The sequence below is a fragment of the Neltuma alba genome, unplaced genomic scaffold (assembly GCF_004799145.2).
Source record: "Neltuma alba isolate B1F8T4 unplaced genomic scaffold, ASM479914v2 tig00006284_pilon, whole genome shotgun sequence".
NCBI classification, from domain to species: Eukaryota; Viridiplantae; Streptophyta; class Magnoliopsida; order Fabales; family Fabaceae; genus Neltuma; species Neltuma alba.
Window position 1 is genome coordinate 57,628 of NW_021634410.1, and position 25,941 is coordinate 83,568.

Consider the following 25,941-nt stretch of genomic DNA (forward strand, 5'->3'; position numbering starts at 1 on the left):
TTGGATTTTAGTTTTTACTGAAATTGGATGGAAAAATTAGACATCAACGTAAGAAAAATTGTATTTTATTTCAAAATCAATTAATTTATGCTTCACAAACCATTTGTGAAATGTTCATTTGACTTGTAATTATTATGAAGAAAATAAAGAACTACTGAGGGAAAAAGATATAAAGTTTTAATACTCTAATATAAAATTTATTCGCAAAAACGTCATCAAAGTATTTACATAGATTTGAAGACATATTGATCTCATAAAAAAATATTTGAAGACCTATGAAAACTCTTATAATTTATATAAGAGTTACTTAATTACTAATGTACAATCATGCAAAATGTTTATTTGAACATAACACAAATACGTATAACTATAAATAACATAAACAAGTGGAATACGCCACCCTCATCGGCATAAACAGGTAGCAAGACTGCTGTAATTAATTCCCTAGCCCTTCTCGCATTATGATATTTTGAAATTTCCACCACCTGTTAAATACGATCAATTATCTTTTTAGCTTATTTTTCCTATACTATTAAATATGTTTTCTAATCGAATAATTATACAATTGAAGAAAGATAGACCAACAAATATGTCTATTGACTCATGAAAAACCATATACATATCTATTAACTAACATGATTTAATGAAAAAACAAAATTGTTTTGATTTCTCAGTTCTCCATGCATAATGATTGTTTTGAAATTTCCACCACTTCTTAACCAACCATAATCAGTAATTTTTAACAATTTAACAACTCTTTTTTTTCTTTTACCTTCTTTTCTGTGGTAAACATAAATTCAAATTCTAACTCTTCTGTATCTAGCAATTTCAGCGGAGTAAACTCTTTGTAACTCCTTATAAATTCCTCCCCAATGCCCCACAACATTTGCCTCATATCACATTTGTTCATCAAAACACTTCACACAATAATAACAAAACAAGATAATGGAGTTATTATCCAAGCTTCCATTTTCTCTCTTCTTCTTCCTCTTTGCCATCACAGCCTATGCTCAAAATTCACCACAAGACTATGTAGAGGCCCACAACGCAGCAAGATCACAAGTGGGCGTTCCTAACATAAGATGGGATAATACAGTGGCTGCTTTTGCCCAGAACTATGCCAAGGAACTCAAGGGTGATTGCCAGGTGATCCACTCCGGCAGCCAGATGTATGGCGAGAACATCGCATGGAGCTCCGGCGACATGAGTGATACGGATGCTGTGAAGCTGTGGGTGGCCGAGAAGGCAAACTATGACTCCGGCAGTGGCTCATGTGTCGGTGGGAACTGCCGGCACTATACTCAGGTGGTTTGGAAGGACTCAACTCGTCTTGGGTGTGCTAAAGTAAGATGTTACAATGGAGGAACTTTCATTTCTTGCAACTATTATCCTCCTGGCAACATCGTTGGACAAAAACCTTACTGAAATCGATGAAAAGAAAGTGATGATGATATGGTGTTTTACTTGTTGGGTTAAGTAGTTAGGAATTATTAGATTAAAGGAAAGAAATAAATAAATGGAATATGGGCATGTATTTTGTATCAAGATCATACGTAATGTTGTGGTGTGGGAAAATAAGAATAAAGTATCTGCGTGTATCAAAGTATCTTGTTTGTTATGTTATGAGTAAGTTTGAAAAATAAATTTCAGTTTAAATAATATAGTTGAAACTTTTCATGTTTAGAGGAATTTTTCAATTTTCCTTCTGAGCAGTGATTTCACTGGAAAGATATATGTGTGTATGCATGCATGTATATTGAAGATTTTCATGTTATGGGTTATCTATTTTTATTTTTAATTTTATAATGTAAGGAATTAGATATGTAATGGTTAAACTATACTTTTAGTCACGGTATTGTGGAATGAATCCTACTTAACTCTTTGGAGAGATTTCAACTTATAAAACATTTTGTTATATTCTGCTAGACAAGCTTGAAGATTCAATTTAGCAATTAATACTGCCCACATTAGCTGTTGACAACAAAATTTTCACAATGAAATCACAAGACATTATTATTATTTTTTAAATACAATAGGGCAAGCTAAATATATTCATATATATTTTTTTTGTTATAGATTATTTTTGCAAATAGAAGTTACATCTTTGAATAAATTTTTGACTTTGATGTTTAAAAAAATAAAAAATGTTTTTGAAAATGTACTACCTCTGGTCCTTCATATAAGACTCTTTGACTTTTATTTTGGTTCTAAATATAAGACCCCAATCCACTTTGTCTCTCATATTTATACTTTTTTTTTCAAAGTAGCCTTTCTAACAATAATAGTTCTAGTCAATACACTTGATTAGTGAGGATATTTTAAGAAAGACAACACCTATTTAGGACAAATAACTAACTAATGTACTTCCTTAATCTCCTCAAATTAGTCAACCAGCTCTTATAATTAGGACCGGAGGTAGTAATTTAAACAAGCTTCAATCAATACAATGCATATTTGTCAACGTACGTTTAGACTTAATTGGAATTAAGGATAATGGCTTCCACATCTAACATTTACTTTGAGAAATTTTAAAACATGAAAAAGAAGAATAAGTTCAAGTAATCCATATCCACATGTGAAAACTAAAAATAGTACAATTATTTTGCTAGTTAAATCAAATATTCATTACTATTATTTAATGACATGTTATTTAGATATTTAAAACTTTAATTGGAAGGGAATAGAATTTTAGTTAATTACTTTTGATACAAAAGAATTTAAAATCTAAATGGCGATATGATTTTTTCATTGAAATGTTTTAAAAAATCCCTTAGAATGTCTCAACCTTGTCCCATCCTGATTGGAACTGAGATAGCTTCGGGACGAGACAGGAGATAAGACGCATCATCCTGATCACGTACCATTCCATGAATGCTCTTAGTCAAAACTCCTCTTATACATAGACTTACCTCATACTCCATAACTTCTAAAAAGTTAATTCAAACATCCCATGCAACATATCTATTTACCCTATTTTTAATTTTCACTTGCTTTTGTCTTTGTTAATGTATATATTTTATTTAACATGCCATTACGTGAAACTTAATTTATTATTTACTCTTTGTTTTCTATCATTTAGTAGCATACAATCAACTGATCAAGCTACTGCCATTTAATTTTGCCAAAAATTCATTGATTATGAAATTAATATTTAGCATTCTGTACTATATATATAACATTTTAACGAATAAGTAATCCAAATGTAATGAGGTCTAATAATTTAAGAAATAAGTTATTTACTCAGCTAAACGTTACAAATCTGGCGAGACAGAATATGATAAAAAAGTCAAAACGTGACTTGCCTACCTCCAAATAAAAATTCTTATACAAATATTTATTATTTATTATATTTATTAGTTAATAATGGATATTGTCCTGTTTTATTTATTTTCATTATTTATCCTTCTCATTTCAGTTGCCAAACTAATTCTGCTTGAGTCACCTCTCACCCTGATGAGTACACATATCAAATGACAAAATATGATATCAAAGATACCCCTTTTTAAAATTTTAGAATACGAGTGTCAATGTACACACACATAATTACTCCCCCCCCCCCCCCCCAAAACAAAAAAAAAACACAAAAAGATAAAAAAAAAAAAAAAAAAAGACACTAAAATACCCTCAAAATTACTAAATGACAAATAAAGGTATATGAATTTCAAAATGCCAATTTAGACCCTAGGTACTTTTTGAAATTTTGAAATCTTGTAAAATTACACAAATATCCTTTACTATTTTTTAACCCTTTTTTTTTTTCTAAATACTGCCATCTCAGCAATTCCGGCCATCGGAGCTCTGACGCCGGTGACCCTGTCAGTGACCAACCACTAGAGCTCCAGCGACTACTTTTTCTTATGTATTGACTACTTTTTTTTTAGCCATGGACTACGTTTACTTTTAAACTCTGATGACTACTCTTATTAAGCGACTGACTACTCTAGTAATGTAATTTACTACTCTTGTGTAGTCAATAACTATATAAAAGTAGTCACCGGAACTTTGAAAACAAAAGTAGTCAATAGTTAAAGTAGAATAGTCAATAGCTATATGGAAGTATGCACCGACAGTAAGGATAATGTTGTCATTTTACAAGATTTGAAAATTCCAAAAGGATACCTGGGTCCTGAATTGGGATTTTAAAATTCACCTACCCTAATTTATCATTTAGTAAATTTGAGGGTATTTTGTTGTCTTTTTCCTTAAAAACGATCATATTGAATATTGAGTCATAATATGGATGTTAAAGCAAATTAATATCCACAAAATGGCAGCAAAATCAACCATAGCAAATTCCATCTTTTGCTTAATGTCTCTACAATGAATAAATTAATTTCAAAAGCCAATCGTTTGCAAGAAGCAGCTAATTTAAGCATTAATATTTTAACGTACTGAATTACACTAGACCCACCACTTTCCCTCCCAAAAATGAATTTGAAGAATACATGAGACCAAATAATACAAGGGAATAATAACAATATAACTAAAAGACCTCGATTTAAAGAATACATGCAAAACTCAAGCATATATAACATCATCTTCTCTTGTTCTTGTGTATGGAGGAGGCAGTATACTTTCTATGTCGGCAAAAAGATCTGTGCCACCAGGTCGTAGCTCCCCAATAGGTGAATCCAAGACTGAGTCAGGAATTGCTACAAGGGTCTCTTCTAAAAATGATTTGATTGTCTGCACGTACGAGACCAACAAAAGTTCATTATTTTACGAATTTGATGGAATAACTGAAGCACAAAGAACATTCACATTGACCAAAGTGGTATTGTGATGTAATATTTTTTTTTTTTTTTTGGGTCAAAATAAGGCTACAAACTGTTTACTTACAGTATCTCTAAAACAAGATCTTGAACTAACCGGTTCAGATAGATAAACTACTCTGTGTGCATTTTATATGTTTAAGTAAAAGAAGGAAGAGACTTGATTAGTTCAGATAACTATTTCAATGCGTGGACATCCCTAACTTCCAAAAGAATACACATATCATGGTACAGATATTTCTGTAGCGATTACTCATTCCCTGCACTAATCAAGTAGTTCAAGGGATACTCTCCCCCCGTCCCTATCTTTTCTATAGAAAGAGGAAAGTTCAGAAGAACGGCATGAAACAGGATGAAGGAAGTGAAAAGATCCTAGGTTCCTTTAGATTTTAGGATGATTCAGATATTATTTCCCTCTCTTTGACATGGGGCATTTTGTACGGGGATGCAAATTTGGCAGAGCAATCAATGCTAAGTATCAAGCCATGTTGGTGCTATGCAAGCACTCTCTGCCAATAATGTTAACAGTGGAGAAAAGGAGAAGTCAGAGTGAAGTTTTACAGTCAAACAAACATATTCAAATAAAATAAAATTAAGACGCTAAAAACACAAGTTTGCCAATTAGACTTTGTTAAGGTAACCATACTGTGCAATCTTGGAATGCAGCATCTGCTTTGCGCTTCCAAAGTCCATTACCTGGCTCTGAGTGGAAAAAATTAAGCAAGGGCTGCATCAAAGTAAGATGGTATTATCGGGTAGAAGAAACTAGTATATTGGAGGCAAACAGTTAAATATCACTAATGATCTCTGACTTTTTTTTTTTTTTGGGGTATCATCATTAATGATCTCTGTAACACATAACATGTTATAAGCAGATGAAAGGAAATGGGAAAAAAATTATAATGCTGTTTAATCTTTAACCCCTAGTAGAGAATGAGAACCATTTTAATGAGTGCCAGTACTGAACCGGAAGAACCAAGAACAAAAGAAAACAAGGAACTACACATAATTATTTAAAGTCAAAATTATAACTAACAGTATATTCCCTTTTTGTTTAAAAGAATACAGCTTCATAACATGTTAGGTATGGGTGTTAATATCATGCTACGCAGGAACTTCCATGAATAGCAAAGGTACCGCATTTAACCGTACCTTCATTATATCTCGCACATTTGGCTTACGTCCATACATTCCCAACACTGAGTCCCCATACACTTGATATTTCTCAAGGACCTTTATGATGGCAAAAGATGAACTCTAATTAGCTCAGAGATTAATTCAGGACTGCAGATGAATCAATCCAAATCCAAAATTTTATAACTGAACCTGACGACGTGTAAGACCACTGCTTGGTTCACCATAAATAGCAGTATCAACGTGTCCCAAAATTTGCCAAGGGCTGTTGAGATGATCAGTAATTGTATCAACATATATGGAACCAACATTAAGAATATAATCAAAAAGTGAAAATATGAACAATCAGGAATGACTATCACCAAAAATAATTAGTATATGTATTACCCCAAAAAGAAACATCCAGAAAACATATATCTACTTGTTGAAAGGTTAAACCATGGGGCATTATTTCCTTACATTATTTGAGATATTAAGGTAGATGCACAATATTCTCTCACTTTTAACCTTATATTTCTTTTAATGACGACATATGCGTGCAGCAAATATGGTAAGAGAAATTTCAGTTTTAGTTGCTTAAAAGACAGATTCCTGACATTTGTAAATAAAAACATTTTTGGAAGTTAAACTTCAAACAAGTTAAAAATTTTGTATCAAACACTATATATACTTATTGTATGCTGCACGTCCAACCATAACACCATGAGCTCCAGCTCTTCGAGCTTCATTGACCTATGTGAACAAGCAATAATCACAATAATCACAGGACCAAATAAATGTGTCAATTATGGGAAAGCAGCTTCAATGCAAGATAATGCTTTTACATGCATTACTTCTAGATAAACTCCAACTTATCTCAAAAGCCAAAAAGGGAGTAAAAGAGACTTTAGATTAAACGACATTAGCATCAGAAATATCAACGTATTCATGGCACTTTTTCACTTAAAATTTAGGCATGATAACCACAGGTCAATGTCACAAAGAAGAATGTTTATATTATGACAAACACAAAGAAGCTGGCTTTCATATGTTGACAGTTCGAAGTTAAATTCAGAGGGACCTTCTAGTTAAGTCCCAAATGACCTACTATCATGAACCAGGTTTCAGGTCTCTCTCTCACTGCTTTTTTTTGAAAAAAAGAATAATAAAATAAATTTTGGCAGATGCATGATAAAATAAGGATTTAAAGCTAAAATATCTTCCTAACTATACAAACCCCAGACCACAATCACACCTAGTGGCTTACACTTCATCTATACTTTTGTGAGACTTTGGGCTCGGATTCGTATAAGATTAACAATCAAAACACGAAGCAAGCCATGCGGCCAATTCCTTCCAACAGTATAAAACGGATTATGCATTGACCACATATAATTAAACAGTAATCCAATCACTTTGGCAGGAAACAAGCATCTAAAGTATACACCAGAACCAAGAATCGTATCAACTAAAATCTTAATCAAGGAACCAATTGATTTTTCAAAACTCACAAGAGATTATCAGTACCAAAAGCAGCGGTCAATTTCAGAGGTTGGATAAATTATCCATCATTATAGTTACTTGAAATGAAAGCAATAACATTGATACAACAACTAGGACGATATTAGAAAGGTGACCAGCTCAGAGTAGAATTTTGGAAGATTCCTCTCAATCAGTCACACCCGAACAACCAATCAAAAACAAGAGGAATACAAGAACCAAAGGGAGAAAAGAAAACCAACCCCCACTCCTGTCCAATGGCACAGACCCAAAGGTACACAGGCACGTGCTATATCTAGATAGCTAACTCTGTTTTTTCCCTTCTTGGCCCGAAATGAACTCATTATTCAAATACAGCAAAATTTGTACATACAAACAGTACATCAAATATACCCACTGTTAAAATAATAAAAACAGGTTTTGACGATTTTGATTTTCTTTTCACATAAATACAGAATAAGCAGTCTGAAATTTTAGTCATGATTTTAACAGTAGAGTATCCTCCCTTTTTTCCTTTTTTTTTTTTTTTTTTTTGGTTTTTTTTTTTTTTTTAAGGAGGGGTTCCTTCATGAAAATGCAGGTCATGACAGAGACGGATCACAATGACCGCAGCTCACCTCATGAACACTAGTAATGCCACCATTTATGGTAAATGTTAAGTCCGGAAAGTCGCGTAGTAGACCATAAAAATATTCATATCTGCATAAAAAATGAAAAATCATCTGCAATTTTATATACAATATAATATGACAACAAAAATCAAATTTTACTATCACATACTTCAAGGGGGGAATACTCCGATTTTCAGCAGGGCTAATGCCATTGAGCAGTGCCTTCCTTGAGTGTATTATGAAATGCTTAGTGGGTGACATGGAAGAAACCTTGTATATGAAATCACCTGATGGGCAATAATAGCGATGCCAAGAAGTTCAGTATTCAAACCCAAAAATAATAGCATAATATCCTAAAAGAAATTAGAACTTAAGATAACCCATTCTAATTCACATAAATGACAATGTCCAATAGGCATATATTAAGGTTTAAGACAATAAAATACCATTACAAAAGCTTTCATCATGCTGAAGAAAATGAACCCAGGACAATATAAGCAGCCAAGAGACGAGGAAAGAAAAATATTGCAATCATAATAACATAAATCTGCTGTAGATCTACAATATGATTTTTAGATCCACTTCTTGAAGGGGAAAATGAATCCCATTCATAAAATCCTAATTTTCCCGCTTTCAACTTGAATAGACAGAATGCTCAGAGAAGGACCTTACACAGCTCATTGTAAGAATCATGATCATCAACACCTATTCGACATTTGACACTGACAGGCACATTTGTGTTGGCAGCAATGACTGACATGGCCTCAGCAACAAACTTTCCTTGTACACAGTAAATGTCTACGTTAATGCACATGCTCAAAGGAAAATTGGATATTTAATCTGTTAGCAGGATATGCATTTAGGTGGCTTCCTAACCTTTGGATCAAGCATAAGACGCACACCAAAGCACCCATGCCCAGCTACTCTTGGACTAGGGCATCCACAACTGACATACGACAAGGTGTCTCAGTCAAACATAAGCACATGAAACTTTCAAAATAAAGGTTATAGAAAGTATACGGACTTAAAATTGATCTCATCATAGTTGTAAGAATTTGCAAGTTCGGTTGCTCTTGCCAAATTTTCCAAATTACTCCCTCCAATTTGAAGCACAATAGGATGTTGATCTGGAGAATATGCCAAGAATCTGTCCTGAGCAGAATAGACAAAACAAAAGAATCAATGATTTTGAAGTATCAATTTAACTAGAATGATGCTGGCAATGTCAATCCCATTTATTTGTGATCTTATGCACTCACCACTTCTAAGAGACGAATAATTGGGTTGTCTAAAAAGAGTCAATTTGTACATATCATACATTATACCATTGTCAACTCAAAGGATACTACAAACATGTAAAAGATTCCTTTCATGTAATTCTCCCCAATTCATTTATGGTTTTGTTTTAAGTATGAATAATTACACGGCTATTAAAAAGTCTACCAGGTTGCCGTTCTGATAAACAATTGTTTCAGCTGCAAGCATTTCCGTGTACAACCAAGCACGTTTTGATATGAGGCGTGCAAGAGTCCTATAGTGATGGTCTGTCCAGTCCATCATTGGGGCAACACTGGAATACAAGCAACCAAAAACAAGACCAGAGCAGGTAGATAAAATCAACAAATTAGCTCATGCAGATGGAGAAAAGACAAAACAGAAGCACACATACACACCTAAACCAAGGAGGAAGGTAGTATTTGGCAACCATCATGGATTTACCATGTGACTTTTCGTTCTGTGTATTAGCAGAAAAGAACCTTGAACTGTGGAATTTCCAACGAGATGTACCTACTGACAATCTGCAACGGTTTTTAATGATATTAGAACCTATAGGAGTAGATGAAACTGCCAGGGAATATCCTGCAAACTTCATCATTCCTTTTAGCAAACCATAGTCTGCTCCTTCAGGCACCTATCCATCAAATAAAACCATTTCTTACACTGTAATATAACAATTGGCGTGACCATGCAAGTATATGGGGAAAAAAATTTACATCACAAAATCCCAACTGCATGAACTTAAGGGAGATTACATGTAAAGTTGTAACAGCATAAAATATTACACACCAATTACAAAATGAATTTTAAGAAAAATGCTTGCAGACTCCAATTATGGCGACAAAACCGAAGATTCAATTACCAGTACTGTAACAAGTTTCAAACTTGCAGAACCAGTTATAAACCATGAACATAGTTTTTCCCGCTTCGAGAAAGGAAGTACTCGAGGCATTTTATCAAACAGTAAACAAGCAGGCAAAAAATTTACAGAAACTTTTCGCATGAGATTATATCAAAGAGCATTTTAAAATTTACTTGGATAAAGAGAACAGCGACAAGAGTCCGATTCTTCCTCGGCCTTCGCGCCGGATCTCGGCGTTCACAGATTGTCGGAGCTGAGCCGCCAAGCGAAGGCCAAGTTTTTATGTTTGCCTTATCAGCGGGAATGGGGATGGACTAAATGACCCATGAGTCCTTGGCTCTCTCTTCAGTTCTCTTACTTTGGAAAAATGACATTTAAGAAAGGGTAAAAGTTCAGGCCAGAAAACTTATAAAAAAAAAAAAAGGGCAAAAACCAAAAGGACAAGTCTATCTAGCAGTCTGATTTTTTATATGGTGTATTTAGTACTCCAATCTTATTTTCTCAGTGTATAGGATCCAGCCTGTTTTTTTTTTTTAGTTACATCTAGTACCTCAATTTTTAGGGTGCTTGATATATATAAAAAAAAAAGATTGGAATGGTAGATGCATTGAAAAATAAGATTAGGATATTACATGTAATTTACCTTTAAGAAACATATAAACACATTAATTATCCTGAATTTTAAAATTTTATAATTAAATTTTTTCTAGTTTATTTTTCATTAAATATTTTTATAAATGTGAAGGATTCAAATTTTGGTTGTTCATGTTATAAATGATTAGTCCCTTCTATTCAATCCATCCCTCCTAGTATGATTTTTTTAATTAAATTTAATTATAAAATAGTAGAAGAGACAATTATGAAAGAACATGCAAAATAAATTAAGAATAATGAAGGACTAAGTCTCTTAGTTTCTAAAGAAAGTCTCTCAAGGGTTATTTTTCTTCTTGTCATTTTAACTTGGTTAGGATCCTTATATGTCATTTTACTTACATCTTCTTTGTCACTTTTGCCAACTTATGGCCCTTGTGGATCCACTCATGAATTTGCACATTGACTTCCTTTACCATTTGCTTGTGGTGGCTAATACACAACGGCTACATGACAGGTTTGGAAAGGTATGGGATATGCGTGGAACACATATTTCCTATTAATAAGGCACAAAAATAAAGAGGATAAAATGAAAATGGTAATTTTGATTAATAAAAATCATTCCTCCAATTTTAAATATAAGAGCTAATTAAATGTATTTTTAATTCAAAATATAAAACATTGATCTAATTTGCCTTTCAAATTTATTATTATTTTTCAAATTATTTATATTAATTACCCGAAAACAGCTACAAAATAAATTGGAACGGTTTTTTCAACTGCTACAATAAAATTGTTGCAAACACGTTTTTTTTTATAACAATTGTTATATTTTTTTATTATTACTTAATCTATCTTTAGGGGTATTTGGGTGAAACCAAATTATAGTTTGAAAAATAATTTCTGAAAAATAAATTTTAATAAGTTTTGTAGATAGATTTTAGAAAAACAGATTTTAAAAATAAATTTCATAAAAAATAATTTTGATAAAGTGAAATGTTTGGATGGTTGTTTATACCCCAAACCATAATTTTCAATTCAAAAGTGATTTTGCATGAAATTATGGTGTTGGGCTTTTTTTTTTAAAATCATAATTTTAAATGAAAAAGCGACTTTGGAAAAAAAAATTAGTATGTTTAAATGGTTGGATTTTCAAACTAGGCTTTTGTATCCCAAATTATGAATTTGCTTGCTACAACACCCCTTAAATTAGTGCCTGAGCTTGTTCGTCGCTCGATTTGATTTTTAGTAGCTTGGTTTGACTTTCGAACCTCAAATTTTACAAACCATGTTTCGGTTTTACTTAGAGTCTGTTTGGGTATCCCAAAACCGTGGTTTCAGAAGCACTTTTTCGTAAAATGAGATAATCTCCTCTACATATTTATTTCGTAATTTGTAAAAACACTTCTGAAACTATGGTTTGGTTTCTATCCAAACACATATTTAAAGCCGAGCAAGATTTTAGTAACAACAAAAACGGTATTCCTTTGGCTCGTTATCGGTAACGGAAACATGTGGTAGAGGATAACTCCCCCTTCCTCAACCCGTCTCGCTAGTTCTTCCCATCAGTTACCGATAGAAGCAGCCATGGCAACTGTGAGCTTCAACCCCACCAGAATCAGAACTACTTCAACTTTCAAACATCGCAATTCCATCTCTATTCTCACTTCGCCAGCAAAACCCACCAGAATCCCATGTATTATTCCATCGAATAACACTAGAACCCACCCAAAACTGCGCCATTTTCGACCCAACTCGGTCTCCGAGAGCTCCCTGTCCACCCAGGAAGAAGAAGGTGTTCTCGATGACCTAGAAGAAGACGACCCGACTGTGGAATTGAGCTACCTCGACCCAGAAACGGAGCCGCAGAGTATAACAGAGTGGGAATTGGACTTTTGCTCTAGACCCATTCTTGATGTTAGAGGCAAGAAGGTGTGGGAACTACTTGTGTGTAACAATTCGCTGGCTCTGCAGTACACAAAGTATTTTCCAAATAATGTTATCAACAGTATCACTTTGAAGGATGCCATTGTTACTATTTGCGAGGAGTTGGGCGCTCCCTTACCTGAAAAAATCCGCTTCTTCAGGTATTTCTATGTTAATTTGCAAATTTCTTGGCAAATTCGTGGTAACTTTGTGTATATATTGTAAAATATGCCTTGTTTGACCCCCAAAGACTTAGCTAAGGTAAGTAAAAAGCTAAGAGCGCCAGTTGCTGGAAGCACATGATACCCAAATTTACACACACACACACACATTTTGTACGGGTAAATCTTTAGACTTTAAGTAAGGAAAGTTGACGACAATGTTTTGTTGCCTTGTAGGTCACAGATGCAAACAATAATTACAAAAGCATGTAAGGAGCTTGGAATAACACCTATTCCTAGTAAGCGGGTGGGTAAGATCTCATTATTATTACTGAGGCTCAAAACCTGGATGTCTTTTCAATTTAGTTACTTTGATTTGATGATAGATAGGCACCGTATCTAACTTGAAACCTACACAATCTGAAATCTGATGATCTGTTAAAGCTTGAATAAAAGGCTGAACTTGCCGCTCACGTGAAGGTGTTGATATTGGATTTCACATGTCTAGGAACATGGAAATGTTTGTGTACTTTTATTAATTTGTGAAGGGATGTTTTTTTAGTATGCATTGAATTTAATCACTTGACTATTGTGAACAAACTTAAAAATTTTAAGTCATAGGCATAAACATTTAAATGCTGTAGTCAAATAATGCAGAATGCAGACAAGTCTGTAGTTTACCAATGGCGAGGGAAATCAATAACAAACTTTGGATTTAGTATCAACTAAGCTGAAGCATATTAAAATGCCACTCATGACTCGACTCTATTCTCAGCTCAAATGCTTCACGCGCACAGGGTATTGATCTCGGTTTCCGTGTTGTATAAAAAACAATGAGAACAAGAGATAAAAATAAACAATAGTTTTGTAAAGGAGCAATTTTATATTTCGATCCATCTAATTTATACTTGATGGAATCCAAATAACTGTTAGTGATGAGCCGAACTTTTTAAGTTCTAGGTTAGAAATCTTATATGTTGCGTCAAAAAGAGCCATCTCAATAACCATGTTAGTTTCGCATATTTAGCTGGAGGGAGACTCCATAATTTCAAGCATTTTAAATTTAATCCTGAAGCAATGAGAATTTGACAGCACACGATTTCTAAATGTTGCAAGAGGAATCTTGAATCATACTTTTTTGGGTTGAAAATGACAACTTTAAGGATGAATAAGATTGCTATTCTCTTTATATCTTTTCTGGAACTGCTAACAAGGTCAAGATGGTGCATCTTGATTTTTAGGTTGAAATGATTCTTCCACTTATTTGTGTACGATGAGGAAACAGCAGTGCCATGTGATTGCATATGATATTTAGTCACTCACACTGTGTTCAAATATCATATCCTGGTCAGAAGTAGCCCAGCAAATAATTTTATACGGTTCATCTCAACTGTTTCAGTGCCTATCATTACTTCTATGGCTTGAGGAGCGTTATGAAACTGTATATTCGCGTCATCCTGGATTTCAAAAGGGATCGAAGCCTCTTCTGGCACTAGATAACCCTTTTCCAATGGAGCTTCCAGAAAACCTTTTTGGGGAAAGATGGGCATTCGTCCAGTTGCCTTACTCAGGTACAGAGGGAGAAGCTGTATACTAGTTTTTCATCTCCATCCAGCATCAAACTTCATACTTCTAGGACAGTAGTCTAAATTTGACTCATAGCTACTTGATTCGACACGTGTGAATACTTGGATTACTTCCGAGACTATTGCTCTCTAACTTACAGTGACTATTTTTAAGCTGTTCGAGAGGAGGTGTCATCTCTAGAGAAAAGTTTTGTTTTCGGAGCCGGGCTGGATCTGGATTTATTGGGTATTGAAATTGACGACAAGACATTGATTCCAGGATTGGCTGTTGCATCTTCTCGTGCTAAGCCTTTAGCAGGTACCATACAAATTTCTTTCTGTATATTTGAATTGAGTTCCTCAATGACTTGACATTCTTCTTCTTGCATACTATGGATCCAGTTCTGCCAGCTGACATATAAGAATTAAGAACAAATTGCTAGCAAAGAAATTAATTGGATGAAACTATGGCATTGATCAACTCTGTTATTCCAAAGGTTCGACCATCGAACGGTCAATTGAATGCTTACCATAATAGAACATTATATTTCACTGTTGATATCTCTCACTTGTCTCTTACACAAACATTCCTTGTTCTTAACATGTTGAAAAAGCACCGGCCACCATACCTAGTCTAATTGAAACTTAATTGTTATTTAAATAACGGGACTCGACAAGGATGAAATTGAACTATCAAGCCTGTGAATAATTTTATTATAATTTCTGAGCTACAAAATTGAATAGCTGCCTCAAATTCATTGAATTAGGATAAGACAAACTTGTGCATGAATATTTCTTATAGACTAATGATATCAGATCACTGTAAACCATGGTTTCAATGGTTTTCATTGTAAAACCAAAGACACAATTATTATCCCAAGTTTTTTTCACATTTGTGGTACAATACAAGAGAACTTGGGCAATCTTTATTTTGGAAAAGCTTGTACTTTCTTCTTGCACTCTCTCCATTGCTTGCATTTCTTAATCCTTATCCAATTGTTACAATTTAAGAATCATCAACCTGTACTGCCGCAGGTTGGATGAATGGTTTGGAAGTGAGTTCGATCGAAGTAGACACTGCTCGTGCTTGTCTGATTCTGTCTGTTGGAATTTCTACTCGGTACATATATGCAACCTATAAGAAAACTTCTGTGACTACTACTGAAGCTGGAGCTTGGGAAGCAGCCAAGAAATCTTGTGGAGGCTTGCACTTCCTTGCCATTCAAGAAGACTTGGAGTCAGAAGATTGTGTGGGTTTTTGGCTTTTACTAGACCTTCCCCCTCCACCTGTGTAATCATGCTTGATGATTCATTTGACAAAAATATAATCACAGCATTATTGTTCATTAGATCTCAGAAGTATAGGAGTTTTATCCTAAATACTGCATTATGTGATTAAGATATATATTTTTTCAACACTTTCATGCTCTATTTTCCGCTAGAGTTTACAACAGAATCTATCTTGGAGTTATCAATCTATTGATGCTCAGATAAACAATAACTAGGAGGGGCAACCTACAATTCTACAAAATCGAGGAAACACTTGGTCTCTTGTTGATACTGCAAAAGAAAAGTGGAGGTGAAGATAATATCAATATGAATGAAAAATATAAGGTTAAGGTGTCTTCAGTATCTTGCCAAATGCATTCAGTATTTTTAAGTATTTTGTGTTACTTCTAGCATTCTGAAGTATTTAAACTAAAAAATACTCTAGGATGCTGGATGCACCTAAAAAAATTTAAGGTGTTAGAAACACTACAAAATATGCCAAATGAATTTAAAAAATATTTGAGGATACTAGATGTATATTCACCTTAAAACATATGGCAAGTGATTATGTAGACCTTGTGGCTTATTCTTCAAACTTGGGTATAATGTTTGTAGTATCAATTCATTTCCAAAATACTCTTCTAGTCCTTAATATAAGATCCATTTAACTAATTTGATTAATTTAAGAAAGTTAGGTAAGTTAGTTAATTATAAGAAAAGTGACACATTTTTCCTAAAACACTATAACCATCTTTCTTAATATCTCCTCTCCCTCTTCTACTTGATTATGGTTGAGGGAGTATCTATAGGGATAATTTAGAAAAAATTGATAAATATGAGAAATGAGTCTTATATTTAGGACCAAAATTAACTAAAAAATTAGGTCCTATATTAAGGATCGGAGGAGTATTTATTATGTTTTTATGATCGTTAATTTGTTTTTTTTTAAAGAAAATTATAATATCATGGTCAAGTTTGCAATTTTTTTTTAGACAACCATTTTTATCGGAGCATCGGGTTTCGTCATGGCTAACAAGTGACGTGAGCATCATATCTGATATTACAGTGCCGGTATATTATATTTATATTATTTCTACTTGATAATTTTTCTTTAAAAAAAAAATTATCACTTATTTTTATGTGAGAATGATAACGACGTAAAGTAAAATATGTCAATCAAATTACATACCAAGTCCCAAACAAAACCTAATAGGTGAATTCCGGGGATCTCACCATTTTGAATATAATATATATTTTGATTGGATTTACTTTTGAGAGAGAGCCTCTTAATTCGATACCTCCTCTTATACAGGAAGTCGTGGGTTTTGTACTCTAAAGTAGCGAAAATGAGGTGGGTGTCTGGTCTCCTATTAAATTGTTAATAATTGAGACAATATTAGGCCTATGGATCATTTACTTGTCTGTGTAGTTTAGTTTCTCTTGATGGTTAGTGAGGTATGTATCCCACTCTTTCATATTTCCATTCCCCAGGTAAAGATGCTAGGAGAATTAGTTCTTATGGAGTTCAAGCCTTTTGATCATTTTGTTGCCGTAGGCTTGATGCACACATATCATTTCATTGCTAAGTGAACAGAAATTAAACCTTGTAACATTAGAATCTTTTGGATGGATATTAGCATGGGATGCCTTCCTTTTTGTAACCCCTTTGATAATGGGAAGGCTTTTCAGACTCGATATTAAATTGGTATTGGCTTGGAAACAAAATCCTTATTGCTTGACTTTTATTGATGTTGTATCGTTAGTGTGAAATAGACTTATATTCTTTGTGATGTACATGTGAACTTGTACACATACTTTTAGAGCTATTCAGTTAACTACAACATTAAATACATTTTCCCTAAGGATGCCCTGAAGTCTTTCCTATGAAGGAATTGTAACATGAAATCATCTCTAAAACTTTCCGTGAAAGCAGATCTATGCCACATGTGAATACCTTCCGAAGCAATGGACATAAGGATAATGTTACCTCTTGTTCTTAATATAAAATCTTGTTTAACTTTTATTTTGGTTCTAAATATAAGATTCCTATTCATTTTGTCTATCATATTTATGCATTTTTTTCAAAATAATCCTTTTAACAATAGTCGTTCTAGCCAATGCACTTGATTAGCAAGAATATTTTAAAAAAGACAACACCTATTTATTATAAATAACTAACTTAACTTATTTTTTTAATCCCCTAAAATTAGTCAACTAACTCTTATAATTAGGACCGGAGGTAGTACTCAGTACATAGAAAGTCAACTTTATTATAAATTGTATGCTTGTGGGTGATGCGGAGCTTATAGCTTGAGATGGCAATTGATTTTGATCCTAATTAAGAGTGACATTTTGAACTATGGGATGTGTCATTTTGACAATACTCTTGGACACGTAATATTAAAATTTGAGCATATGGCTTGCTATGGGCATCTATATGTAGTATTTGCATTGAGAGAATTATAATGAGGTCCTCAAAAAAGAAAATAACTATTACAATGTCCTAATGATAAGTTAAAAGTTGTTATTCCCTATTATAGAACTTGTTATTATAAGCTGCTCAATTATCATTGGGACTTTCTAATAATTATTTTTTTTTTAACTTTATTGCAATTTTCTCATTTGCATTTGAGTTGCTATTTTTTCAAGTTAAGTCAGTTAGGTTTGATTTATAATTAATGGTTAAAGAGGATTATCACTGTCATAATGCAGACTATTGTCATAATAGCGACTTCAAGTTATTGTTAGAAATTATGGCCAAGTATAAGAGCTATGTGGCCCCATCCATAAGACCACAAGGCCAGTTGTTTGAAAAAAATCTTTCTTTGAGCTTTTGATTTTTTTTTTGGTATAGAAATTTTAAACAGGGGTTTGGGCTCAATTCAAGCCAAAAGCAAAATGCTTGAATAACTTTTGTTAGATGGTACTAATGTTAGACAAAGCGAACCTATATTATACTTTTAGACGTTAACTTAGGTACCTTCATTCTAAGACGCTTCTCCAAGCACCGTGACAAGATAGGTCTTGTGAGCCTAATCACTTTGAATTTAGGTTCAACAATATATTTTTGGTTCAAATTGCTCGTAATTAATTCTAACTCATCAAAGTTAATTTTCCTTATTTTTGTTTAAACTTATGTTTGAAATTAAGGTACAACAATGCTCTTCCTTACTTTTCATTCATTCCAACAAAATATACTCTAAAGTCATTCAATCAAATAGTATCAACTTATTTAACACATAAAATGAAGAGAAATAAGTAAAAAAGAATAATTTAATTTTAAGAATAGAAAATGACATAAAACCACATCTCTATTGTTAATTTTGAAAAATAAAAAATATAAAAATAATAGTACACATCAAATGCAAAAATAAAAAATATTTATCTTTCAAATTTACCATCAAATAAGGCCTTGATATTTTTTCCTGTGAACAGAAAAATCTTCATCTATCCAATTTCCGAATCCGCCACCAAAAGTATACACTGGTTTGGATAATGGGCCTGACGTCAATATTGGGCTTACGGATTTGGGTTCATTAAAGCCCATGACAGAACATACTTCTCACCTATTATGACTGATATCGTTATCTTCCACAATCCTTTGCTCCTATTTAACCCTTCGCCCTGAGGCTATCCCAGCGGCCACTATTCCCTCGTCCCGGCTCATATGACAGTTTTATTTTTATTTTTATTGCTTTTTAAAAGAATTATTATGATGAAGTAATTAGGGGACGATCATCTAAACATCAAAATCTAAATCTAAATCTAAATCTAAATACTAACAGGTTATTAGTTAAGATGGTAAGCGGATTTATTTCGCAAGGAGAACACGAGTTAAAATTTTGGAAAACACACTTATTAAAATGACGTGATAGTTTCAAACCCTAAGTGACTTGAGCACACGCTGAGCTATGCCAAAAAAGGAAATTCAAATTTAAATCCCTCAATATGGCATTTCACGTTGCTTGCCCAATTACGCTGATGCTAGCTTCCTCTTGACACGATGTTGCAGCTGAATTTTTCTGTGCCAAACCTTTTCTAGCTTCTCTTTTCTCTCCAGTCGTCTGATTCAACTGCAGCTTCATTAGGTTCCTCCTTTTTGTTCCTTGCGATTCCTGAAGAAAACCTATGTATCTTGAAGGGTATTATATATTGTGGAATCTATTACACAAGCCACTCATTTATGGAGGCTGCCAATAGACTGATTAATAAAGAAAGTGGATTTCTTGTTCGATATTGAAGCAATTTATATTGTACTTTTCACTATGACTCGCTTGTTGCTGTTTTGAACTGTTTGTTTCTGGGATTTCCTGGAGTTTGCTTATTCTGGTTATAATGATATTTCTTATCAACCAGACTTAGTCAGGTATCTATCTTCACTGTGAGCCTGGTAGGGACTGTTACAAGTCTGTGAGTTTGAAAAGCATAAGCGAAGAATTTTGTTGTCAACAAATGATAATGAGCAAAAAGAATACCCAGTGGCTGATTATGAGCTTCCTGCACTTCCTCCACTCAGCAGAAGCTTATGGTTGACATATAAAACACAGACACTCACATGCCGGAAGAATTTCGGAATTAGTCACTTTTTTTTTTTCCACATTAGGATGGATGGAACTCTAGACTTCTACCAACATTTTACATCCTAACCTACCCTTACTATTTGAAATAACTGGTTAGCTTCAGCTAGCTTAACCACAATAACAATTAATTTTTGGAACGGGATTTCAACACATACTGCAAAGGAAATTAAATTTGTGCCAGCTTTGTAACAGGACGTCGGCATCGTCGTAGGCAGAACCTACATATACTTGTGTAAGGATGGTAATATAGGCCAATCCACAATGAGTTAAGATTATGCGGCATGGGTTGAAAAGGCCCGCATAATAACAGGTTTGATTTTAGCCAACCTAACATATTATGGCGGATTGACGAGTTGCCCTGCCAACCCCTTCAACTAATTTTTTTTTTGTTTAAATTTTTTTATTTTAAAAATTTTTCTTATATAATATAAACAAAATATAATGATATTTTTATCTCTCCATCAAATACTTGTTTGAAAACACGAAATAAATGATATAGGTATTTTCTTTAATGTTTTAGATAAGATATAAAATATAATAATATGATTATAATAATTAACAAATTTGAAAAAATTAAAAAAAAATTAATGCGGATTAACCTGTGAGTTGGCGGGTTGTGGTTCTGGGGGCATGAGTTAAAAATGTTCATTTGCTATCAGGTTGGCTATTAGTGGGTTGGCGAGTTGGACCCACAGATCCAACACATATTACTTGCTCTATACCTAAGGGCCATAATTTTTGATATTGTGCCCCTTGTAGCTGAAAGATTTTGCCCCCCCTATTTTTTTTTTTGGAAGTAGTATTTTGGTTGATAAGTATCTTGGCGCTCATCTCATGAGTATCTTGATATTCATTATTGTGGTAAAATCTAGACCATTTAGATAAAACTCTAATAGTCTAAATTTAAAATTTTCAATTGATAATATTCAAATTAAAAATTTATTTTTGAAAGTAATGGTTGAGATATCATTTTTCTTTTGGATTCTTCACCTATTAAAATAAAAGAAATTTTAAAAAGATAAAAGTACAAAAAAATTGAAACTTGGACCGTCCATATTAAATTTGGGTGATTCAGATTTAATGAGTACTATGGTGCTCATCACTAAAACTTGTTACTATGTTTTTGTACTCAGATTTTGCACCGCTATAAATCTAGATCCTTTGTTTTTTTATTCTGAATTTATAATATTTTAACTTAAACCCAGTTCCTTGATTTCATTAAATTCAAAACTCTAACAAAAATTTTACAAAAGAATACACTTATTTAATTTTTTTTATTTTTTGTAGTTTCTTTTGAATTATTATATGAATTTATAATTTTTTTATAGTTAAATCATATATAAGGAAAAAAATTAGATCAAGTTCTTTATGCTCATTATGTCAAGTTTTCCAATAATGTCTGGCCATATGGCTTCTTTTGTTTCATGTGAATTTATAATTAAATACTAATATTTTAAAAATAAGATATATGGTCGTGTGTAATTGAAGAATTTAACATAATTGATATAAGTAACCTGACGTAAGTATTTTGCTATATGGGTGACATTTTCATGTATTTTTAATCAAGTAATTGAAAATTCTATAGATCTTAAACACAAAACAGAAATATTTTTAAAAGAAAATTATAATTTATTAGCGAGTCACACAAAAAAAAAAACTAGGATTTCAACAAACTATCCTGATAATCAAGTTCAGGTGCTCAAACTATATTGGAACACGTGGCAAGCTCAGAAAAATAAACAAGTGGCTAGGAAGTCTGTTATAGTTTCTTGGTCATTCACGCATTATGAATATTTTAAAACTAATTGCACAAATCATCTTCTACCGCCTTGCTTACACAACCCCGATAAGTTATGGCAAACAAATTTGTTTATTAATAATCTTTTCTAAATAGTTTACTTTACACAGTTGCACAAAGATAGCTACAATAACGAATTAACGTCCTGTTAAATACGACACGTCCTCAAGAAAATCCTTATATTAATGAGGAAAAAAGAGAACAGGCATTGATTTGGTTTCTTATCTCTCAAGGCATTATTATGGAATTGTAATTAAGTTTGAATTTTAAATTTCCTTCCCTTGGTATACAACCCTAACTAGTAGCTCTTAAATATTTAATAATTTTTTACTTCACTAATTTGAATCACTTGGACTCTTCCCTATAAATTGCTCCCCAAGGCTTCCAAATTTCTCATCTCTCATTTGTTCCTCATCAAACGCTTTATACAATAACAAACAATGGAGATATCATCCAAGCTTTTACTTTCTTTCTTCTTCTTCTTTCTCTTTGCTTTCATGGCTTATGCTCAAGATTCACCACAAGACTATGTGGATGCCCACAACGCAGCAAGATCCGAAGTGGGCGTTCCCAACATAGCTTGGGATGATACAGTGGCTCAATATGCCCAGAACTATGCTAACCAACGCAAGGCTGACTGCCAGTTGGTTCACTCCGGCGGCAACTACGGAGAGAACCTTGCCGGTTCCACCGGCGACCTGAGCGGGACGGATGCCGTGAAGCTGTGGGTGGACGAGAAGGCGAACTATGACTACAACAGCAACTCGTGTGTTGGTGGTCAGTGCCTGCACTATACTCAGGTGGTATGGAACACCTCGGTTCGCCTAGGTTGTGCTAAAGTAACGTGCGACAATGGAGGAACTTTCATTGGCTGCAACTATGATCCTGCTGGAAATATTGTTGGACGAAGACCTTACTGATCGAGGAAAGCAAAGTGATTATGATGTCATAATATATATATAGCAAAGAATTATGTTTTGTGTCAAGATCATACGTTAGTGTCATGGTGTGATAATATGAATAAATTTGAAGTACTTTTGTGTGTTAATGTATTCTTGTTTATGAAGTTTTTTGTGTTCTTGCATGGTTAGAGCAAGTTTTTATTTAATCAACAGTGGTTTCATTGGAAAGATACACATATTTGTTTCTCCAATCCTAACTATAAAACCCATTTTATAATGTAATTTACAATATAAAATGGGTCTTATATTTAAAATCAGAAAATATGTGTGTGTGTGACGTCTTTGAAGGTTGTGCCTTTATTTTCTCATAAAGGTGTAATCTTCAGCTGTACAGAAACCAATCAAATACTCGCTCCACCCTCCCGTCCTTGTTATGGGGACTAATTAAGAACAATATGAATAGTATAAGAACTTTAATTCAAATTAGTTAATATTTTTAAAATAAAATTATTCTCAATAGAGATCATCAATTAATAGAGGTTGTTTAATTCATTATTAGTTAAGGAATATCAAAACAAAGGACGTCTAAGGATAAAAATTAATGAGACAAACGGCTTTATATTAGCTAGAAACCATAGAAAAAATCTTATAATGAAGATGGGAATACCATTTGGCCCAGAAAAAAATTGGAATATCTCATATATATGGTTCAACAAAGTCATGTTTATAACTCCTTTCATTAGGATCAACGTTTGTTAGTACGTTAATAAATATTTTAATAAACAAGTCACATGACAAGTAATACCAATCATTTTTAAATCTCAAAGATTAATCAAATTATGAAAATAACATTTGTATAATAATTTTATTGGAAGAAAATTAGCCATAACCCATAGGTTCTGGATAAGAAAATTAAAAACTAATAGGTCTTAACGAATTCAACTTTTTCTTTTATTAGTAAATAATGCAACTTGATTTGTAAATATGGAAATTTGGCTTGTAAACTTAAATTGTTAAATTTGATTAGTAAATGGCACAACTCAATTTATAAATATATATTTATATATATGCAGGTTTGACTTGTAAATTTAACGTTTATAGAACTTATCTGTGTCTAATTTTCTTCTCCAACCCTATGTTTGATATGAAAAAAATGGAGAGGAGGGGAAAGAAAATTTTAATGAGCTCAATTTAAAAAAATTAGAGAAGTGGGATTTTAAAATTTTGATATAGAGAAATGGTAAGATAAAAGGAAAATAAAATTTAATTAAGAGCTTTTAGCTCCACTTCTTCATATTTTTCAAATCAAAGTCATTAAAATTTTTCCTCCCCTCTCCTGAGTGTCCCTCATAGCGAAACGGATCCCAAGACTTATGGGTATTTTTCCCATTTTATTACTCTTCCAAAAGCAAGACCTCCAATCTTCAATTACCCAAAAAAAAAGAACGCAAGACCTCCAATAATAAAATGTACATATGCCAGATATAGTCCATTTTGATTTGGTCATTTCTCATTACTTAAATTGAAAGGACAATAAGTGAAAATATGAGAGACATTGAAATATATGAATGGAAATCACCCAAACATTGCGTATTAGAGCGACGACGAAGACAAGAAAACAAAAATAACATGACAAAATCAGAAGACCCAAAAATATAATGGAAAATTAACCTGTTAGTCCTTATAGTTTGATCAAATTTTGAATCAAATCCCTATAGTTTTTTTTTCTTTTTATTTCGTCCTTAATGTTTATTCTGTCAATGATGATAGTCCTTCTGTCAAATAAACTTGTAAACGCCGTTAATATGAGTTAAGAGGGATGAAGTGGCTTGAATAATTTGGATAAAAAGTCTGACTAAAAAAACGCGTGAAGCCAATGGGGTGTGTGTTGCGGGTCAGTTTAAAGCGACGGAAGTGCCGGAACTCATTGACAAGGTAGATAGCCATTGTCAGAACTCAGACCTTCCAACCCAACCGATTTCACAAAGTCTTCTTGAAGAGCCTCTGATTACCTAGTTCTTTGCATTCAATGCCTATAAGCAATTGATGAAGCTGCTCCAGGGTATTAGGGTTGCTCCGACATCGTAGCCTTCTACTTTCTTTATTCATTTTGACCAATTTAAAAATCAAAAGACAAAAGCTAATGACCCACGTCTTTGCGCTTTTCCTTCTTTATTTGCAACCAGGCTCATTAACATAAACCCACACTAACTTGCTTCATCCCAAAGCCGTTTCTTACCCCTTAATGACTCCAAATCTCTAACAAACTACACACACACGTTGAGTTCAACATGCACCCTTCCTTAGGGCCAAAAAAGCAAAATGCTCTGCCTCTACATTTGATTTATATGTATGATCTTTTGGAAACTCTCGATAGTTTGTTCCTCAAACTCTGGAGAAGCAAAGAAAGATGAAAAATGTGTACTTATGTGTTGTTTACTTTTTATATGTCTCAGGATGGGGGTTGCATATTATACACATATGCTTCTGGCTTTCACTCATGAATGAATATATAATGAAATTGTAATGGAAAAGCAGCCAGAGAAATAATATTAAAAATCATAATAGAGTAACTTTTGAGAACTCTAGTTTTTAAGGGGTCAAGTTAGTACATGTGGTATTCACACATAAGATGGGTCTGTCTTCTCCAACCGGACAAATACTCCACAAAATGCTACTCTGTTTTTTTAAGCCAAAAACAGGGTGATGAGTGGCCCTACACTAGACTTTCTGAAATCGATTGGGTGGGAAGTTTAGCAGTTCATTTGCCCTGAAACTGACCCACAACACAGAACCCATTGGCATTGTGGACGTCGAGGCAAACGAAGATACATGAGGGCGCTTAATGAGATTTTATTCTGGCCACTTCATCCTTGGTAACCCAAATTAACGGCATTTGCAAGTTTATTTGACAGAAGGACTAACATCACTAACGGAATAAACATTAAGGATGGAATTAAAAAGCAAAAAACTATAAGGACCTGATTCAAAATTTGATCAAACTATAAGGAGT

The 25,941-nt window shown here is 33.3% G+C and overlaps 4 protein-coding genes across 5 annotated transcripts; 3 read left to right on the plus strand and 1 right to left on the minus strand.

Moving 5' to 3' along the window:
* Positions 1-945: 945 nt before the first annotated feature.
* On the plus strand, positions 946-1,425 carry LOC114750015 (pathogenesis-related protein 1-like). Its single transcript, XM_028938560.1, has one exon. It carries the CDS (start codon positions 946-948, stop codon positions 1,423-1,425), a length of 480 nt encoding a protein of 159 aa, XP_028794393.1.
* A 2,868-nt stretch (positions 1,426-4,293) lies between these two features.
* On the minus strand, positions 4,294-10,389 carry LOC114750010 (tRNA-dihydrouridine(20/20a) synthase). Of its 2 annotated transcripts, none has more exons than XM_028938553.1 (13): positions 10,310-10,389; positions 9,670-9,908; positions 9,440-9,566; positions 9,021-9,148; positions 8,873-8,942; positions 8,669-8,771; positions 8,166-8,283; positions 8,003-8,084; positions 6,577-6,638; positions 6,099-6,171; positions 5,925-6,005; positions 5,419-5,499; positions 4,294-4,686 (listed from the first exon to the last, which is right to left on the minus strand). In XM_028938553.1, exons 2-13 carry the CDS (start codon positions 9,870-9,872, stop codon positions 4,519-4,521), a joined length of 1,296 nt encoding a protein of 431 aa, XP_028794386.1. In that variant the 5' UTR covers positions 9,873-9,908; positions 10,310-10,389; the 3' UTR covers positions 4,294-4,518. The 2 variants fall into 2 exon arrangements, with proteins under 2 accessions (XP_028794386.1, XP_028794387.1); XM_028938554.1 differs by having other exon boundaries at positions 4,519-4,686; positions 9,670-9,795; positions 10,310-10,371.
* A 1,831-nt stretch (positions 10,390-12,220) lies between these two features.
* On the plus strand, positions 12,221-15,759 carry LOC114750009 (protein TAB2 homolog, chloroplastic-like). Its single transcript, XM_028938552.1, has 5 exons — positions 12,221-12,814; positions 13,052-13,121; positions 14,214-14,385; positions 14,555-14,698; positions 15,415-15,759. Exons 1-5 carry the CDS (start codon positions 12,315-12,317, stop codon positions 15,672-15,674), a joined length of 1,146 nt encoding a protein of 381 aa, XP_028794385.1. The 5' UTR covers positions 12,221-12,314; the 3' UTR covers positions 15,675-15,759.
* Positions 15,760-22,445: 6,686 nt separating this feature from the next.
* On the plus strand, positions 22,446-23,092 carry LOC114750018 (pathogenesis-related protein 1-like). Its single transcript, XM_028938563.1, has one exon. It carries the CDS (start codon positions 22,467-22,469, stop codon positions 22,944-22,946), a length of 480 nt encoding a protein of 159 aa, XP_028794396.1. The 5' UTR covers positions 22,446-22,466; the 3' UTR covers positions 22,947-23,092.
* The last annotated feature ends 2,849 nt before the right edge of the window (positions 23,093-25,941 follow it).

Coding starts and splice junctions, on each gene's coding strand:
- LOC114750015 (XM_028938560.1), top strand. CDS start 946: ATGGAGTTATTATCCAAGCTTCCATTTTCTCTCTTCTTCTTCCTCTTT.
- LOC114750010 (XM_028938553.1), bottom strand. CDS start 9,872: ATGATGAAGTTTGCAGGATATTCCCTGGCAGTTTCATCTACTCCTATA. Junction 8,085..8,165: donor CGGAGTATTCCCCCCTTGAA/GTATGTGATAGT, acceptor TTTTTTATGCAG/ATATGAATATTTTTATGGTC. Junction 6,639..8,002: donor GCATTACTAGTGTTCATGAG/GTGAGCTGCGGT, acceptor TTGTTCACATAG/GTCAATGAAGCTCGAAGAGC.
- LOC114750009 (XM_028938552.1), top strand. CDS start 12,315: ATGGCAACTGTGAGCTTCAACCCCACCAGAATCAGAACTACTTCAACT. Junction 13,122..14,213: donor CACCTATTCCTAGTAAGCGG/GTGGGTAAGATC, acceptor CAACTGTTTCAG/TGCCTATCATTACTTCTATG. Junction 14,386..14,554: donor CGTCCAGTTGCCTTACTCAG/GTACAGAGGGAG, acceptor ACTATTTTTAAG/CTGTTCGAGAGGAGGTGTCA.
- LOC114750018 (XM_028938563.1), top strand. CDS start 22,467: ATGGAGATATCATCCAAGCTTTTACTTTCTTTCTTCTTCTTCTTTCTC.